General features: G+C 56.1%; 1 protein-coding gene across 11 annotated transcripts in view; it reads right to left on the bottom strand.

Annotated features, from left to right (window-relative positions):
• TCF7 (transcription factor 7) overlaps nt 1-10037 on the bottom strand; it is a 33517-nt gene extending 23480 nt beyond the window's left edge. For all 11 annotated transcript variants that reach the window (XM_054488563.2, XM_054488561.2, XM_054488564.2 and 8 more), the window contains exons 1-3: nt 9578-10037; nt 9346-9412; nt 8700-8824 (exon numbers count right to left, since the gene is read on the bottom strand). In XM_054488563.2, the coding sequence (XP_054344538.1) occupies nt 8700-8824; nt 9346-9412; nt 9578-9841 (456 nt within the window). In that variant the 5' untranslated portion in view covers nt 9842-10037. The remainder of the gene's footprint in view (nt 1-8699; nt 8825-9345; nt 9413-9577) is intronic.
• Nucleotides 10038-15295: the final 5258 nt, after the last annotated feature.

The following is a 15295-nucleotide window of genomic DNA, read 5'->3' as shown; positions in this document are numbered from 1 at the left end:
TGTGGGGCCCAGACAGCTTTCCTGCCCTTGAAGAGCAAGCTGGTGGTTTTAATGGGGGGCAGGGCGGGGGGTTGGGAGGAAGCTTATTTGGCAGTGTCTGCTCCTCTGATCTCCAGGGAGTTCTAGCTGTGGCGTCGGGGCTGCGGAGTGATGGCTACGTGTCCCCAGGCTTGCTCCGGCTCTAGGGTAGTCTGCTAGCAGAGCCCAGGCAGGTGACCTCCCAGGAGAGGGCCAGACTCAGGCTCACCTCAGCTATACCCCAGGCCAGAGTCCCTATCCAGCAAGGGACAGAGCCCCTCTACTCCCTGGGGAACTGGCCAAAAGGAGTCCCATGTTCCAGCAGAAAGCAGGGGAAGGGGGAACCCTCTGAGGAGGACAAGCCCACCCAGGCTGTAGACAGCTTGTGTGCAGCAGCAGAAGCAGGCCACACATTTTTAAGGGAGGAAGGCGGTTTCCCAGGTCCAGACCCCAAGCATGACAGGTCTGCGAAACAGGGCAGCAAACTGCCTGAACCAAGAAGCTGAAAATGTCCTGGTTTCTCAGAGATGCCCACCCTCCACCCCTGCCAAAGCCCCTGGGACCTTGGAGTTCTGCTAGAGACAGAGCTGGTCAGAGATGCTCTCCACACCCTGGCTGAGTCACCAATGGGCCTTGGGACCTGAGCGAGCCACTGACCTCTGGGGTAGAGTTCCCCTCAGTAATCAGGGAGCCAGACCCTAGGATCCCGAACCCCGAGAGAGCATGAGGATCACATGGAAGGATAGGAAAATGGAAACTTCTCATCTCTGAGGTACCCCTGCCTCGCACTGCCCAACACCCTTGGGTCTTCTCCACCCAAAGCCTGCCCCTCCGTTGGCTCTGCTCGAGTTCCTCCCATGATCCCCATGCCTCCTGGCATCCACCCTGTCCCAGCAGCTGGATCTCCCCGCCTTTGTCCGCCATGTCCAATTCACACCATCTGAGGGTGGGTACCACCTTGCCCTACCATGATGCCAACATGCTGCATGTGCCCATCAGCCTCTCCCAGGCTCTGGAACCAGCGCTGCCCCAGCACCAAGGTCACAGGCTGGGACCTTCTTCTCCAGCCTCACCGCACATCCCTTATAGACCCTGGGCCTCTGTCTGTCCCTCTGCTGATGGAGCATGCCAGCCTCTGCCTCTCTCCTCCTTTGTTCCAGTGGGGCCCCCACCCTCCCACCTGTGCAGGCCCTTCTCTCAGGAGCCTCCCCTGCTGCCCCCACTGGCCTCTCCCTCCTCTGTGTCCTTTTTCCAACTCCAGCAGAACCTCAGAGCCGATTTAGAGGCTCCCAATGAAAGTCTCTTTGTCTCCCAGGACTGAGCTCTGGAAGGGCAGAGGGAGCCTGCCACATGCTGAGCCAGGCCAAGTATAGAGAAGAGGCTCAGTCGGGGTGTGGACCCAAGATTGCAGCAGAGAATGTGTAGTCTATAGACAGGCTGAGGGCCCAAGGGTAGGGTAGGCCAGAGGGCACTGCCCCGGGGGAGCTGGGAAGGGAAAGTGCAGCCAAGGCCCCAGCCCACCTCAGCTTTTGGAGCACTCACACTCCTGGTAGAGGCCTTCCCTCTACCACTGCTGCCACTCAGGAGGCACCTACTGTGTGCTGGGTGTTTCACATACACTGTCTCTTTCCATTCCACACTGACCCATACAGGTGAGAACCCTCGTCATCCTCAGTTTTAGATAAGGAAACTAAGGCCCAGAGGGCTAAGTAACTCACCCAGGGCCACCCAGCCAAAGAATGGCAGATACAGTGTCAGAGGGTGCATCGTACAGACTCAACGCCTTCCCTCTGACCACTCCTCTAAGGGGCCTTGGATAAGTCCCTTCCCTGATCTGGCCTCCCTGTCCCCACCTGCAGCAGGAGGATCTGTGCACTGTACCATTGGGGGTGGGGGCCCCTGTGACCTGATAAAACACCTGTTTCCTCCACCAGAGCCTTGTTTGTACACAGCAGCAGGAAGCACCAGTCACAAGGTGTGAGGGGTGTGACTGTATGGCTTTGGGACCGCAACAGCCTGCGGAGGCTCAGGGGGGCTGCGGCTTGCCTTGCACCTCCAGGAGGCTCTGGGCCCACCCCTGACCCGCCTGACCTCAGCAGTTGTGCGACTTTAAACAGCACCCCCGGAGCCCTGCTTAAGCTCAGCTAAACCTCCCTCCTTGGAGGGGCTGGGGATGGGGTATGGTCTCCAGAGACCCAGAAAGGGGGCCACCCTCATCTGCCTCAGCCCCACTCACTTGAGTCTCAGAGTAGCTGAGGAGGTGGCAGTGCTGGTATGAATATTCCCGTGTGCTGCCGTGGACACTGGCTTGGTGGAACCTGGTAGAGCTGGGGGAAGGATCCCAGGTCTCAGCAACCAATCCAGGGCTCTTTGCCAGCCCTGGGCCTTGGGAAGGTCTTTTCTACCCTGCTGAGCTAGTACTCACCCTGACTTTCCAGAGGAAGGGCAAGCCGCCCTAAATTCCCAGCCATCCCTCCCTGACCCCAGGACAGGGTGGGGCAGGAAGCCTGGCTCTAACCAGGGGTGTGCAGGATCGGCCCCCTTCATGGTGCTCTCCTGGCTTTGAAAGGCATCAAGGCTTTGAGGGAGCCACCCTCAAAGTCCCACCTTGGAAGCAGCGGAGAAGAGGCTGCAGATTTTCCAAATGTTATGATAGCCAATACTACGCAGCCTTCCAAGGAAAGAAAGATAATTCAAAATAGCTCACAGTCGCACTGCCCACCACAAACCTATTCAATGCAGAGCAACAAAGGCAGAACTCCGTATCAGCTGTGCTGAGCCACTGTAAGCATGGGACACTCACAGCTCAGAACCTACAGCGCACTGGGGCACCAGGGAAGCAAAACGCCTCGAGTCTTCCTGCCTCTTGACCCCATAACTCTGTTTGGGTATTATGCTTCAGGAAAATAGTCAAGGTGGAAACGAAAGAGTGATGTGTACAGAACATCATTCACACTGGGAAAGAAGGCAGCCCGGGAGCAAGCCAGAGCCACAGAGGAGGCTGCGAGCAAGGAGGCTGCCCACACCTGTGGCATCGTGGCAAGAATGAGGGGCACGCACAGGGTGGCCACGGCTTCCCAGGCTGATGGCCATGAGGGTTTTTTGCTTTTTTTTTTTTTTTTTTGAGAAGGAGTCTGGCTCTGTTGCCCAGGCTGGAGTGCAGTGGCGCGATCTTGGCTCACTGCAACCTCCACCTCCCGGGTTCAAGCAATTCTCCTGCCTCAGCCTCCTGAGTAGAGTAGCTGGGATTACAGGCGTGTGCCACCATGCCCGGCTAATTTTTGTATTTTTAGTAGAGACCAGGTTTCACCATGTTGGCCAGGCTGGTCTTGAACTCCTAACCTCAAGTGATCCACCCACCTTGACCTCCCAAAGCGCTGGGATTACAGGCATGAGCCACCGCGCCCAGCCAATCTTTTTTTTTTTTTTTGAAACAAAACAGCTTAAGCTTCTAACATCTCATGTAAAGGACTTCTACATGACTGAGGAACGGGAGTCTCTTTCAGGTCAATCTTTGGGGTGGTAGGAGAGAATTCTGAGGAAGGAGTGAGTGGCTGTGGCTCCCTGCCTGGCCCTAGGGATAGCACTTTCCCCTCCTAAGAATCCTGGGTCAGGCAGGGCAGTGAGTAGGGGGCGTGTACACCTGAGTCCCCAGTCCCAGGGTTCAGACCTCCAGACCCCTCTGTGCCCAAGTCCACGTGGGGCCCACAACTGAGCCACCACTGGCCCCAGGGGAGCCAGGCCAGCAAGGGACAAGGGTTCAGTCATGGCTGACTCCCCCTGGCCAGGCCGCACTGGCACCTCCCTGGGCCCCTCCCTGGCACTGCTGCTGGTCCTCACTCCAAATCTGGGAGGAGGGCTCACCACTCCCATTGTGCAGAGGAGGAAACGAACAGCCGGGCTTTCTTAGGGTTAAGCATGGTGAGTGCATTGTAAAGCAGTGCCAACTGTTTGAGCCCGAAGAGTTGCCAGGGCGGGCAAGGCAGCTGGAGCTGAGGGATGAGGAGGGTCCTACTGGGAATGGTCAGAGGAGGCTCCCTGAGGCAGAGACATCTGAATTGAGCCCTGAGTGAGGAATGAGAAGGTGGCAGCTATGTGCAGGGCTGGAGAAGAAACTTCCGATCGGAGGGAATTAGTGCAAGAGTCCTGGGGTTGAAAGAAGTTGCTGGCTGTAAGACCCCCTCGGACAGGGAGGGGACTGCTGTCAGGGAGACAGCAAGAGGCTGGTGCAGGTGATGAGGGGCGGCTGGCGGGGGCCACCCAGGCACTCAGCTGTGATGAGTGGCTTGGACTTTACTCCAAGAGCAATGGGAAGCTAATGCGGGGTTTAATCAGGTGAGAGATGTGATCTGATTCTGTTTTTAAAGGACCCCTTTGGCTTCTGCATGAAGCCTGGACGGTGGGTTAGGATGGGGGTTAGGGGGTGAGGGAGAGGTCCCCTGGAAGCTGTTGCTGCTGTCTGGGTGACAGATGGCGACGACTGGGGCTTCGGGTGCTGACTGCAGAGAAGTGGGGAGGTTTGGGAAGTGTTCAAAGGGAAGCCTGGGGCCTGCCAGTCCCTAATCTGTCTTCATCTGTTGGACGCCCTATGGCCTTCAGACTGCTGCTCAGTGGGCCCTCCCTCACAGCCAGGGCTGAGGCTGGCTCTGCCCGGGACACCTCAGTGACAGCGCTCCTCTCGCCAGCTCTGCTTCAGGTCTCTATCTGTCTCCTCGGCTCAGCCGGGCACTCCCGGGATAGAGCCTGGTTCCAGTCTGGGGGCCCAGTACCTGGTACCAAGCTTGGTGCCAAATTCTCTCCTAATAGGCTTCACTGCAACCAGGGTGGTGCTCAACACCAACAGACGCTTCCCAGCAAGGCCCACAGCTCGCTCTGGGGCGTGTGGAGGCCGGTGGGTGCTCCTGCACCTACTCATCTCTGCAAAGCTCCTCGGACAGGCTGGCCGTGCATCAGCAGCACTTCCTTCCTCTGCTGGAGCCTTGCTCATACCCTCACCTCCTGCTCCCCCAGGCACGCTCTGGACCTGCCGGGAGCCCCAACATGAGTCCACTGCCTCAGTGAGGCTCCTTCTGCTGGACCTGACACCTGACGCCTGACCCCCTGGCTTGGGGCATCCCCAGGCACCTGGACAACTGTGGAGATCAGGGACAGGGACACATGGCCCCAAGTCTGCAACAGCCAAAGGCCTCAGCCTTTTTATTTAAATGGAGATGTAATTCACATATCATAAAATACACCGTTTTAAAGGGTATATAATTCAGTGGCTTTTAGTATATTCCTAACATTGTGCAGCTGCCACCACGATCTAATTCCAGAACCTATTCATCACCCCAGAAAGTATCCCCATACCCATTAGCAGTCGCTCCCTGGGCCCCTCTTCCGTCAGCCCCTGGCAAGCACTAATCCTCTTTCTGTCTCTATGGATGTGTCTATTCTGGATATTTCATCAAAATGGCAAAAGGCTCGGCATCTGTCTAAGCTACAGACTCCAAGTGGAGCTCATAGAAGAAGCCACAGCTCAACGCAGCCTCATATCAATTTTGGATATGACAAGACTGACTACACTGAGTTTGAGCCTGAGTTTGCCTAAGGAATGATGCCTTACTCATCCCAGAATCCCCCCAAAGTACAGCCTAAGATCAGCTCACTATCTCCCCACTTACCACCTCCACCTACTTTCAGATCTCAGAGCAGAGCAGAGAAAACCAAACCAAAGTCCAGGCAACACAGTGAGACCCATCGCTACAGAAACAAAAAGAAACTTAGCCGGGCATTGTAGTGCATACCTGTAGTCCCAGCTACTCAGGAGGCTGAGGTGGGAGGATCGCTTGAGCCCAGGAGTTTGAGGCTGCAGTGAGCCAAGATCACACCACTGCACTCCAGCCTGGGCAACAGAGTGAGACCTTGTCTCTAAAAAAACACAAACACAAACACAAAACAAAACAAAAAAACCCTGGTTACTGGTCTAGGCCAGTAACTGCCTGCAAGCCTACATCAGGTGCCTGACGGTGTTCATGGAATAAACTTTGACCTAATTTTTTCTTCCTCAAACAAGCTTAAAAGAAGCCAACTACCAAAAAGAAGGAACCTTTTTGGAAGGAAAAAAAAAAATGTGTCCTGTGGCAGTTGGCTGTGGGGTGGTCATTCTGCCTATTGCTCCCGGCAAGGTTCAAGCTGGCCTGTTTTGAGGTCTCTAACACAGTAGCCACATGGGCATCCCACCCACACATGGGCAGAGCAGGTCCCTGGTATAGGCTTTCCCTGCTCTTGAGGGAGGTGCAATGTCTGGCCTCAAGCCTCTCAGCGTAAGTGTTGACCACATGGGGCCCTCAGAGAGGGCTGGGCAAAGGGCAAGGGGGCCTGGATCTAAGGCCTGTGCCAGGGCCCGAGCAGCAAGCTGTCTGTCCTTTAAAGATGGGCTTGGGAAAGTGACCAGCTTTGGAAAAATCTTCCAAAGGCAGTTTTTCCTCAGGGCCCTTGCAAGGGGCTCCTGACCCAAGAAAAGAAGATCATTCCTGGTTCCAGACACATGAACCCTGAATCCAATAATAAATATGCTTCTAAAATGTGGGGGTGGATTCACTTTGCGTGGTAAAACCCAACCACATTTTCAATGCCCACACGTCTTCAGGTAATGCAAGCAAATACTCTGACTTGCTATGTGTTTATAACCGGCAGGTTTGCTTAAAAGAGGTTCTCCTACATTCACATACACCTTCCTCACCTAGTGTCACTCCAACTTACACCTCTGCCTCTGTCCTTTTCTGCAGCCCCACAGAGCAGCTGAGGCCAGGGCACAGAGAGCCAGTGTCACAGCCCGTCCTTCTCCTCCTCCTGTGTGGCCAGAAGCCAGACAGTGGAGACTGTGGCTGCGTGGGGAGGAGGGCAAGGGGATTTGTACCTATAGGAGCAGGTGCGATACATAGAAATGTATCTGCTGTAGCTTGAGAAAGACTGAAAGGTGAAAAATAAATGACCCAGGCCAGTGGTGGTGTGCCTCCCCCACTGTCCTGTTAGAACCTACTCTTAAACCATGTGGGCCAAAGGACACCAAATGGTCCCATCACCCATACCCTGACAGCAGAACAAAGCCCTCCCTGCTCCAGATACTCTCCCAGCACTTGCCCACACCACGAGATGACCTCTGAAAGGAGGCCTTTTCCCTGTGCTGCTGTGGAGCCCCGGGAGGCTGGAGTAAAGCCTTGGGCCTAGGCCTTTTGTCTAATCATGGTTCCACAGTGACCCCAGCCCCTATGCAAGTGGCACACCTGTTGGAAGTTTGGCACTGGTGGGTTATGTCAACCTGGTCCCAAATCTAAGGGTTTATTTACATCTTGTAGGGATCCAAAATGCATCTTTGTTAAGCATGGGCTCACACAGGGTGAGTTCTCTGGATACAGTCACTACATCAGCGGGGGAATGCTGGGGGGCACACCCCCCCATCTCACAGACTTGGAAGGAAGTGAACCACCTCATATACCAAGCGACCCCAGAGCAGAAAGTCGGATACAGAGACTACTCGGAAAACACACTCATTTTACAGACGAGGAAATAGGGGCCCAAAAGGCAAGGAGCTCATTTCTAGAGCTGGCCATAGAATAGGTTTTCCAGCCTGGGCTTCTGGAAAGAAGCCTGTACGTCTTCTCATTCCCACCGGCTTGGCATGCAGCAGCTCTCAGAACCACCCTCTTCACTCCTGGTCTGAAACAGCCTAGCAGTTACTCTCCTCCCGCTGGTAACCCCACCATAGCCATGTGAGCCTCCAGCCTGCCAGCCCCACCTGCACTGGGCTTACATTCACACCCAACACTCGCTTACCACAGTCCTCCAAACCTTCCACGTATCTTCACCCCAACTTGGACCAACTGAGAAGAGTGTGAAACACGGATAGGAATTTCTTTAAAAGCACAGCTGTACTGCTCCAAAGCACTCAGAATAGGCTCTTCACACTTTAGGTCATCTGTACCAATGGGCATGGTTTGTAAAGATCATGAAATCTTTTCAAAGCACTGGGACTTAAAAATATTTAATTCACGAATTAATTAAACTGGTCCCTTCTCAACATCACTGATTTGTAGCACCTTTGCCAACCCTTCCTGGTATGTCTGAGACCAAGCCGGTTTCCTAAGAACCCACTTTCCACACATGGTGTTCAGGGTCCTTCTTTGGCAAGGGTACACTCACGCCCGTAAGGACACAGCCGACCGAACACAGCACGTTTCTCGTGCACAACCAGGGGACCTGAACAGATCAGCTTTCCTGCCCATTCCTCCAAGCGCCAAGGAGACTCAGGGTTTCCTGGGCTAGTTAGAAAGTTAATTGCAAAGCTCTGAGCTCAGATCAGAGCAGCGAGGAGCAAGAGTGGTCTCGGCTCAAAAGTTCTCTAAGAAGACCCCACCCTGGCATCACCCAGCACCAGGACAGAGCCTGCACCTGCTTATGAGCAAGCTGGGAAGACAAAAGCCAAGAGCCAGAGGGCAGGGGGGTGCCCCTGGACGGCCCCTCCTTCCTTCAGCAAAGTTCTCCTTTTGGTTCAGATCCCACTGGGTGTGTATGGGAAAAAAGACCAGCACAGGAGTCTCGTCTATTTTGTTCCAGGCAGAAGTCTCTTGCCGGTGCCTCACCTACGTGGTCAAGGAGGCTGCAAGCACAGGGCGGCACTGGCTGCGGGGTCCACTTACCAGCGGGGGCTGCGGCTGGGGGTGCTGCCCTGCTCCCGAGGCGGGTGGGTAGTGCATGAGCAGATTGAAGGCGGAGTAGACGGTCTCTTTGTACATGCCGCTGGTGCACTCCGGGGCCTTCAGGCCTGGAAAAACCACAGCTGGGTCAGACACACCAGCCCTGGCAGCGGCTGGGACAGAAGGCTGTCTGCTTTTGAGAGAAAAAGAATTGCCAAGGGGTCCCCTGCAAGTTCCTGACTTGGGAAAGAACGGGCTGGGAGTATCCGCAGTGCCAAGTTTTAGGGGAAGGACCTGGAGTGCAGGCCTCCCCGAGGTGGCCCCTACTTGACTTCCCACCCCCCGCCCTCCAACCAAGAAACCTTGGCCAATTCTGTCTCCTGAAGACGGCGGATTAGTCAGTCACCTGGGGAGGAGGGGAGGCGGGGATGGTGGGGGTCTGTTTACTCCTATAAAGGTCAGGGCACCGGAAGTGACTCGACCCGGCGGCGCCCGGGAAGCCCGTCCCCCACTCCCCACCCCTGGGTTCTGCCGCCTCCTGAGCTGCGGTGGGGGAGGCACCCGGCTCCCCGCGGTCCTCGGCGTCCCCGTCCCACCGAGGCCAGGGCCTGAGCGCGAGGAAGAGAAGCCGGGCCGGGCAGAAACTCACCGTCCTCCAGGGGCTCTGGAAGTTTGTCCGGGAAGAGTCTCTGCGCAGCGTGTTCCCGCCCGAGAGCCTGGAGGGAGAACCGGAGGGGAGTGAGGGGCGGTGGGACCGCGGGGGTCGGGACCGACGCCGGGGCAAGGACGCTCTGCGCGCTGGAGACCCCGAGGGCCGCGCGCAGCTGGGGCGGCGGGGCGCGGCGACCGAGGGGGAGGAGCTGGCGCCGGCGGGAGCTCACCTCGGCCCGGACCTCGGCCTCGCCGCGGGCCCCGGCGCCTGCCCCTGGGACCCCCGGGATCCCTGCGCCGCCGGCCGCGCCCTCGGACTCGTTCACGAGCGACGACTTGAGCTCGGCCAGGTCGCGCTCGGGACCGGCGGCGCTGTCGCGGTTCTTGTCGTCCTGCTCCTCGCCCTCATCCTGGAAGGCCAGCAGCTCGTCCGGCGCGCCGAGGTCGTCGCCGCCGCCGCCCGCGCCGCCCCCGCCGGAGTCCAGCTGCGGCATGGTGCGCTCCGCCCGCCGGGGCGCGGGGCGCTGGGCGCCGGGAGTGCGGGGCGCGGAGCCGGCCCGGGGGGCGGCGAGCCCGGAGTCCGAACCTCCGAGCCCGAATCGCGGCGGGCGGAGCGCGGGCTGACCCCACCTGGGCGGGCTGCAGGCGCGGGCTAGGGCGCGAGGCAGAGCGGCTCCGCGAGCTGGCGGGTCCGAACATCAAACGCGCCGCCGGTCGAGTGCCGGGGGCGGGGCAGGCACTGGGGGCGGGCCCGGCCGGGGGCGGGACACATGTCCGCCCCGCCCCTCCTCTCCCGGGAGAGGCCGGACGCGCCCACTCGGCATAGCCTTAAAGGGCTCGCTCTTCCGGAGCGCACCCTGAGCGAGACGTCGGACAAGCCTGAGAATGATCACCCTTCTCCCGAAACGCAGAGACTCTAAAGGGAACTCCTGACCCTGCTTACTCACCTACAACCAGATATTCCCCCTGCTTCCTGCGCCCAGGTTTCTTCTCCGGCTGTGGAGGGCGGGGGTCCCCTAGGCCCTTGGGACTTGGGCGTGGCTTACCATCGCAGCCATGGTGTGAACTGTATCGTGCCCAGGCTCCAGTGCGCCCTGTGCTTTGAACTGGGGGCTTCCTAGAGCTTGAGGCTGCTTGAGGCTGTGCTCGTACCCCAGGGAACCGGCAGCGTTGGAACTCCGCGGCGCTGTCGCGGCTCTAGCCCCATCCTCCATCCCTGTGCCAATCAGGGACTTCCTTCTAGGCCGCCTGCCTACGGCGCGAACATAAGCGTATCCCCCTTCGCACGTTTGTTGAGCTCCTGTTGCGTGCAGAGCTTATACATCACACATCTGTGAGGGGCCCCTCAGCCAGGCGACGGCTCCGAGCCGCGAACACAGCCAAGAGCACCGGACCTCAGCCGATCCTCCAAGTCCCAGCCCCTATGACTCTCCCAACTCAGTTCCGTGACTAGAATCTGCAGCCCGGAGACTCGGAACTTTGGTCAGCCACGTGGGCGCAGGATTCCGACATGGGTCCCTCGTCCACAGCAACTCAACCCTAGAAGTCGCATTTAGGGAGCCCATGACTCTGAAGTTGACCCTGGCCTGACGAACCCTCTAACCCTCGCTCGATCCAGGCTGAAACATCTAGATTTGCGAAGCGCGGGAAAGTGCCTGGATTCCAGCGCATCTGTATGGCACCCGGGTCTGCGTCCACGCGGGCCTCCACGGCACGCTTGGCCTGGCTCAGCCCCTGCATCTAAAAAAGACGCTAGTCCTTTGGATCGCGATGCAGTCAACAACAGCCCCTCCAGCAGGTTTCTGTGCTGGATTCACTGTAGACGCTCACGCCTCTTCTGAGAGCAGCTGGGATAGAGGGTATTTGGGGGAGGGCCGGGTATTGGACGCCTCTCCCGCTGAGGGCCCCACAGGACCCCTGGGAGCGGTGCAAAGCCGGGCCGGAAGACAGCCGTGCCTCCCTCCGGGTCCAGGCCCGGCGTGGCTGGCTGCGGATCAAAGAGCTAGGGCATGCTTCCCTGTGTTCAGATCCTATCTGTGCCCGCCCAGCGGGGTGCCTCGGACACCAGCCCCCACAGCCCCCTCCCCTGCCACCTCCGGGCTAGGGTGCCCACTTTTCCTCCTTTCCCCAGGCTGGGGCTGGGGGTGGCATGGGCACAAGTGCTCAGCTTGGTGATGGAGATGAGGGGTACCCTGCCCATTAGGTCTCCCCAGCCTCCTCCCAGGGTGGGCTTGCCGCTCAGTCTCGCCTCATCTGCTCCGGATTGGCGGGGAAGGGGGGGCCCGGCCCTACCCGGAGGGGAGAGGCACAGGGGCAGGAGTTCAGAGCCTCCGCCACCTCAGCTTCTGAGGTTACAGGTAGGGTCTGGCTCGGGGTGAGCCTCCTCTGGGGCAGCTGAAAGGGAATCCGGATCTGCCCAACCCAATGGCTTTAGGGGTCCTCATGTGTTTGTAGGGAACCCTGGTTCAGCAGGAACCTCCTCCAGAATAGCTGTCCCCAGACCCATGAGTTCCCCCGACGCAGATCAGTGGAGGCTGAAGTGTTCTCCAGCCCTTGGAGAAAGGAGAAAAGTCAGAACAACAGTGAGGTTCTTTTTGTTTTGTTTTGTTTTCTCAATAAGGTTAAAACTTTCCAGCTTCGTATTAGCCTTTAATCAAGGATTATGCCCTTACTGCTTTATTGGTGTGAAAACATCCTTTCTTTACTAAAATGGTGGTGGGACAAGTGTTTTTTTTCATGTCTTTATTTGGTGAAGGAACATAAGGAACATTTTTTTCCCCATCTGTTAACTCCCCCACCCTCAAGTTTCTTTGGACATTTTATAGTCTGGGAACAACTGTCCTACAGGGTCATAGCTCCAACTCCCCACCCTGCTGGCTGGAACCAGAGGAGAGGGTGGGTGAGTAGGGAGAGTGGGACTGTGAGGAGGAGTGAGGGAGAGAAGGGCTGAGTCACAGGCATCCACAGCCACACTGAAATCAGTCTGAAGGCTTGCTAAGGGATCATCTACTGTGTACCTAGCCCCGGCTCAGGCTGTGGAGAGGGAAGGGCTAGAGGTGTCTGCCTTCCAGGAGCCATTGGCTGCTTTGAGAAGCTGAAGAGTTATTAGAGCCGATTTAGGTGCTAGAGTAGTCTATACAGATAATGGACAGAAAGAGCTCAGATATAGTGAGATCAATGTGGACTAGAGTAGTCAGGGTGGCTTCCTGAAGGAGGTAGATTTCATGTGGGCCTGGATGGCTTAGGAGGGTTTGGAAAGCTGGAAAGGAACAAGAGCTCTGATTAGTTCCCTAGAAGTTGGTGCATCCCCACAGGAGCCCCTGGTCTAGTCAGCACTGATTCCTTCACCATCGTCTACACAATGACCAACCTCATATACTGAGTGATTACTATGTGCCAGGCATCCTGTCAAGAGCTTCACACACATTATCTCATTTAATCATCACACCAACCCTGTGACATAGGGACTCGCATCCCCATTTGACTAATGAGGAAACTAAAGCTCAGAGAGATGAAGTCACCTAAGTTCTCACAGCTTGAAAATGAAGGTGTCAGAATTTGAAACCCAGGCAGTCTGATTCCTGAGCCCACATCCTAACTATCACACTCTAGTGTTCCATTATAAAATTCCAGAGGAAGTCCTTATTTGCTTTGTGGTCTTGGCAGACAAATGCTGACAAATGAGCTGTCACTAATCTGGAACCCTGACTTTCTGGGTGGCTCATGTTGCATGAAGGGGGCCATCAACAGGATTAGGGAATCATCTTGGTGGTCTGTATAGGGAGCCCAAGACCTTTGCTGGCAGAGAGGGCCTAGAATCTCTCCCTTGAGCCAGACGGATCTCAGTGTGTACCATCTCTCTCCTGAGCCCACCCGAGGCCACCTGTTCTGGGAATTGGCTCAGATCACATACAGAGATGATAGACACTGGGATTCTTTCACAGGGTAGTGAGTGCAATCTGCTGTGGTTGCCCCCCTGGAGGTGACCAGGGAGTTTCAGGACCAGGACCAGCTGCAAGGAGGCCTCAGAGTCTTCTGGATTCATCCAGACGAGGCCAGGGCTGGTGATTTAATAAGGCTTCATCTTCATGCAAATGAACTTGCAGTACTCAGATGCTGGAAACAGGACTAAGTCAGGACTCCCAAGGCTTGAGGGTTGTTGGAGCAAGAGAGCTCCAGCTTTAGCTTTGGGCAGTGTTAAGTTTCCATCTCTGCCCTGCCATTTACTAGCTGTGGGACCCCAGGCAGATTGCTGACCCTCTCTGAGCCTCTGTCTCCCCATAGGTTAAATGGGTGTCATACGCGGGCCTGCCCTGCTCTGTTGGAGTGCAGTCGAGAGGAATCACTGTACCCTAGTGAAGAGCTTAGAACAGCAGCCTGGTGCATTCCAAGTGTCTAATGGGTGCTCTTTAACGAGATATTTTTCGGAAGTTGTTAGGCTAATTGGCTCTTCATGTAACGTCATGTAAATCATCTGAATGTTCTCATGGCCTGAGCCCACTTAATCATGGCTAAAGCTGAAAATATACATTTCCTTTCCTTTTCTTTCAAGCTCCTTTAACATGAAAGGCCCGCGTGAACTCTGACCTTTTCTAACAGGGAGCCCCTTGAAATGTGGCATTTCCAGAAAACGTCTCAAAGGAGCCCCAGATGGATTTAGTAAATTACAGCAAGGAGAGGTTGTGAGCGGCATCTCTTCCTGCTCACCAGCCGGCCTGGCATCCTGTTGGGGCTTGCCCAAAGCAGCCTGGAGGCTGGGCTGCTGGCTCTGGGCAGGAGCACTTCCCATGGAGCATCCTCTCAGGGCAAAACCCGGTCACAGGTCCTAGAGGTAGACTGTGGTTTGTTACTAGAAACACAGTTTGCTTTCTGGAAACTCTGTGTAGTTTCACTGTTTGTTGAGGCGTGTGTGTCCATGTGTGTGCATGTAGGTGGTTGTGACCTACAGAAAGGCAAGCACACACAATTGCTGGGATGCTGCTACTCTGCATCAGGTACCAGGCAGGTGCCCTTAAAATGAAGCAAGGGGGCTTTGGGGTCAGTTATTTCTTCATAAGGAAGGAAGGATTCTTCTGTGGGTTCTCCCCATCCTGCTCCATCCCTTAGACTTCATACGATAACCAAGAATTGTTATTAAAATAAAGACTTAATAACAAAATTGGCAGTTCATATTTCCTGATGAAATCCTAAGGAAATTTGGCCAAATTGGCTTGAGAGGTGATGGGCAAATTATGAGAAGAGCTGCCCCAGAGCTTCACAGGGCTTGTTAGGACTATTTCCCATGGGTTATTTTTCCCACATTGTGCCAGCCATTGTTCCTGATGAATGGGATTGGGGTTCCCTCACCAGAAGGAAACATTAGGCTTGAATTTCCCCAGGAAGGGGTCTAGAGTCAGAGACACCAAGGTGGCGACAGCAAAGGCAAACGTGGAGTGGCCACTGTGTGCCAGGCCCTAGGCTGCCAGGTGTACCAGTTGTCCAAGGGGTTGGGAGTGCCAGCCTATGTCCTAATCCCTGACCCAACACAGGCTTGCCGAGTGAAGTCAAGTCAGTCCTCTGCCTTCTTTGGGCCGAAATTCACCTGGAAGCTGCAGGTGCCACTAAGTTCTTTTTTTTTTTTTTGAGATGGAGCCTCGCTCTTATTGCCTAGGCTGGAGGGCAGTGTCACGATCTCAGCTCACTGCAACCTCTGCCTCCCAGGTTCAAGCAATTCTCCTGCCTCAGCCTACCCAGTAGCTGGGATTACAGGCGCCCGCCACCACGCTCAGCTAATTTTTGTATTTTTGGTAGAGATGGGATTTCACCATGTTGGCCATGCTGGTCTTGAACTCCTGACCTCAGCTGATTCAACCGGCCTCAGCCTCCCAAAGTGCTGGGATTACAGGTGTGAGCCACCACGCCCGGCCAGGTGCCTCTAGGTTCTAAGGATGCCATGAAGAGCTTATGGC

The sequence above is a fragment of the Pongo pygmaeus genome, chromosome 4, assembly GCF_028885625.2.
Source record: "Pongo pygmaeus isolate AG05252 chromosome 4, NHGRI_mPonPyg2-v2.0_pri, whole genome shotgun sequence".
Lineage (NCBI taxonomy): Eukaryota > Metazoa > Chordata > Mammalia > Primates > Hominidae > Pongo > Pongo pygmaeus.
The sequence above is the reverse complement of the archived record's forward strand: the minus strand, read 5'-3'. Positions and strand labels throughout refer to the sequence as shown.